Below are 3,113 nucleotides of genomic sequence, written 5' to 3' on the forward strand. Positions count from 1 at the left end.
TAAATTTTGGTGGAACGGTGACCTCGTAATGTAATCGGATTACATAGCATTTGCTTTGTAATCCAGATTACAAAACTTCACTATATTTTGTAATCCAGATTACATTACATTACAAGTTTAAAAGTGAAACAAACAAAATAATCTGCCTTGTAATGTAACGCCCTACCAAACGCAGCCTTAGGGATGTGAAAAATGGGTCTAATTCGTAAATTCAATCTGATAGATTAGACTTCTATATAGCTACCTCCATGGTCCTGTCCGCTGCCCACGCTCCTCCCTCCCAGTATCAACGCCACCGGAGCTGCCTCCTCCGACACTCTGCCAAACCCTAATCTGACCACCTGAGGCGGCGGCGCCGCAACTCGCTGCCAGAACCGGCGGCAAGTTGTGATTTGGTGAAATGCCGGCGACCTGCTTCTAACTCGCCGGTTTTTCTCGGGCGCGGTTTTAGGGGTTTCTTAGTCGGCGAAAAGTAGAGCCTGCGGTTTTCTGGGAATGCCGACGGACACCAAGATTAGCGCATCGGTTTTCTTCTCTCATCCGCATTCTCATTGATACCAATGCGCTTGTAAGATCTGTTCTTTTGTGCATTCCAGATTCAATCGCCTTGTTCATCTCGTTTTTTTTTTGTTTTCTTTCCTTTGTAGATTCTTCACCAAGTGCCATGATTCATCTCGCGGCAGGGAAAAGCAGGAAGAGGAAGGAAATCGAAAGGGCCTTCTCCTTCAATGATCTGAATCAAGATCTTCTCGAAAGGGTCCTCTCATGGCTCCCTGCCTCAAGCTTCATGCGACTGCGCACTGTCTGCAAGAGATGGAACTCCATTGCTAAATCCAGAACATTTCAGGCGGCGTGCGCGCATATACCTTCCCGGAGCCCATGGTTTCTCATGGTCGACCAGGAACTCGATCAGTCGATTGTTTACGATGCAGCCGAAGGGGACTGGAAGGCTCTAAACCCTCCAATTCAGTTTCTCGATCGCCGTAAAGGAAAGCCTATCCCTGTGGCGGCCTCCGGGGCTACTGTTTGTTATCAGACAGTCGACGGCGATCTAGAGGTGTGCAATCCGGTGACCGGTTCCTGCCGCAAGCTTCCGCACTTGCGACAGTCAACCAAGGCCTGCTCTGTGCGTGCCATTGCAATGCATTCGACTCCAAGCAGTTCATCTTCTTACAAGGTGGTTGTAGTTTCTGGCGAATTCACCAGCCTTGCATTTCGAGTTTTCGACTCCATGAGAGGGCTGTGGGACAATGAGGTCAAGCTGGTCCATGAAACTAAGAACTCAGCCATGTCTTGCACGGTAGGCGGTGAGGTCTTCTATTTCCTCAGCAAGGCCGGTGATGTCGTCGCGACCGGAATGCAGAGAAGCCTGTCGAAGCAATACTCGTCGGTTCTGACTATCGAAAACGGGGAGGAAATTGTCTACTTCATTAGCCCCTCTGCTACTGTTGCGGCCTGCAATCTTGCTCAAAAGGCATTCTATGAGTATCCTAGATTGTTGCCGATTTACTCCGAGTACTCGATCGATGTCGTCGAGTGCAACGGGGAGATGCTAGTAGTCCTCTTGTCGGAGTTCCTTGATACGGCAAGTTTGAGGGTGTGGAGGTTCTCCAAAGAGGACGTATCTTGGAGACAAGTAGCCACGATGCCGCCGGCGATGGCTCATGAGTTCTATGGAAAGAAATTGGACATAAACTGTTGTGGCCATGGAAGTATGATCTTGATGTGCTTCCACTCCGATGGGTTCAGCAGGTGTGTGATGTTTCGAATGGAAGCGAACGAGTGGGTCGAGCTGCCCGAGTGTTTTGTGTATGATTGTGCTAAGGAGTTCATGTCTGCCTTCTCTTTCGAGCCAAGAATGGAAGTTGTCGTGTGAGGAATGAAGTTTTTTTCTTCTCCATTTACATGTTCATCATTGTATATTCCGATTTCCCTAATGCTTTCTTTCCTTAGGAGGAAGGAAATAAAAACTATGAAAAAATTTCCATCATGAAAATTTTTTTTCTGTTTACTTCATAAATAAAGAGGGATTATATTCCTTTCTTTTATTTACTTCTAAAAACATGAAAAATTCTTTTCCTTTGTTTACTAAATGGACGAATAGATTTATAAATCCTTCCATCGATAATTTATCATTATTTTTTACTTCCGCCCAAATCGGACGGAAAGTAATTCCCTTCTGCCACAATGCACATATCTATGTCTCACTGTCGCTACTGACAATACAAGATGATGATAGGCGACTACACTCGATGTCCTTTTCCTGTCGGTTGCCCTGTGAGGGCAATGCACGTAGCTAGGGAGGAGATGACTTAGTGAGCATGAGCAACCTCGGAGGTTGCTCGAGGGGCTAGCGGCCCACAGAAGATGAGCAACCTAAGAGGTCACTTCCGTTCTTGATGGCCCCCAAGGGCGAGCGTCCTTGGAGGTCGCTCGCGGGGTTGGTGGCCCCTCGAGGGCGAGCAACCTCAAAGGTCACTCACGGGGCTGACGGTCCTCTTGAGGGTGAGCGTGAGAGAGTGACTGCAAGTCCAGTGGCATTACGAAGGCGCAGGGCCGACGACCCTGTGAAGGCGAGTGTGAGTGAGGGCAAACATGAGTAAGGGCAAGCGAGCAAGCAGGGTCGGTGGCCTATGAGGATGAGCGCAAGCGAGGACGCTGAGGAGCAAGCATGAGCGAGAGCGGGCGAGTGAAGCCAGTGACCTTGTGAGGGCGTATGTGCTGGGTTTGTGGCCCTGTGAGGGCGAGGGCGAGTGTGAGCGCACAATGTCGACGGCCTTGCGAGGGTGAGCACGAGTGAGGGCAAGGGCAATTGCGAGGAAACCCATGATTATCTGTTTTCTTTTTCATATCTTTCCCTTCTTCCATGGAGAGCTTTTCTTTTCTCCCACCCTTGATACTTTTCTTTTTCTTTTTTCTTTCTCCTACCTTTCCCTATGGATTTTTTTCTACCATCAATTCCTTTCCTTCCCCTTTCATTCTTTCGGAGTAACAGAGGCTAAAGCATGAGATTAATACTTAATATGGAAGTTTAGCCTAAAGGAAGGCGAGGGCCAAGCCTTATGAAAAGTTTGTAGCTTGTATTTGGTAAGAAGATGACATCACATGTAATC

The 3,113-nt window shown here is 48.1% G+C and overlaps 1 protein-coding gene across 2 annotated transcripts; it reads left to right on the forward strand.

Moving 5' to 3' along the window:
- Positions 1-216: 216 nt before the first annotated feature.
- LOC121983348 (F-box only protein 13-like) lies at positions 217-2,023 on the forward strand. Of its 2 annotated transcripts, none has more exons than XM_042536281.1 (2): positions 217-568; positions 648-2,023. In XM_042536281.1, the coding sequence occupies exon 2, from the start codon at positions 665-667 to the stop codon at positions 1,874-1,876; it is 1,212 nt and encodes a 403-aa protein (XP_042392215.1). In that variant the 5' UTR covers positions 217-568; positions 648-664; the 3' UTR covers positions 1,877-2,023. The 2 variants fall into 2 exon arrangements, with proteins under 2 accessions (XP_042392215.1, XP_042392216.1); XM_042536282.1 differs by having other exon boundaries at positions 270-568; positions 684-2,023.
- The last annotated feature ends 1,090 nt before the right edge of the window (positions 2,024-3,113 follow it).

Source organism: Zingiber officinale, chromosome 5A (assembly GCF_018446385.1).
Source record: "Zingiber officinale cultivar Zhangliang chromosome 5A, Zo_v1.1, whole genome shotgun sequence".
NCBI lineage: Eukaryota > Viridiplantae > Streptophyta > Magnoliopsida > Zingiberales > Zingiberaceae > Zingiber > Zingiber officinale.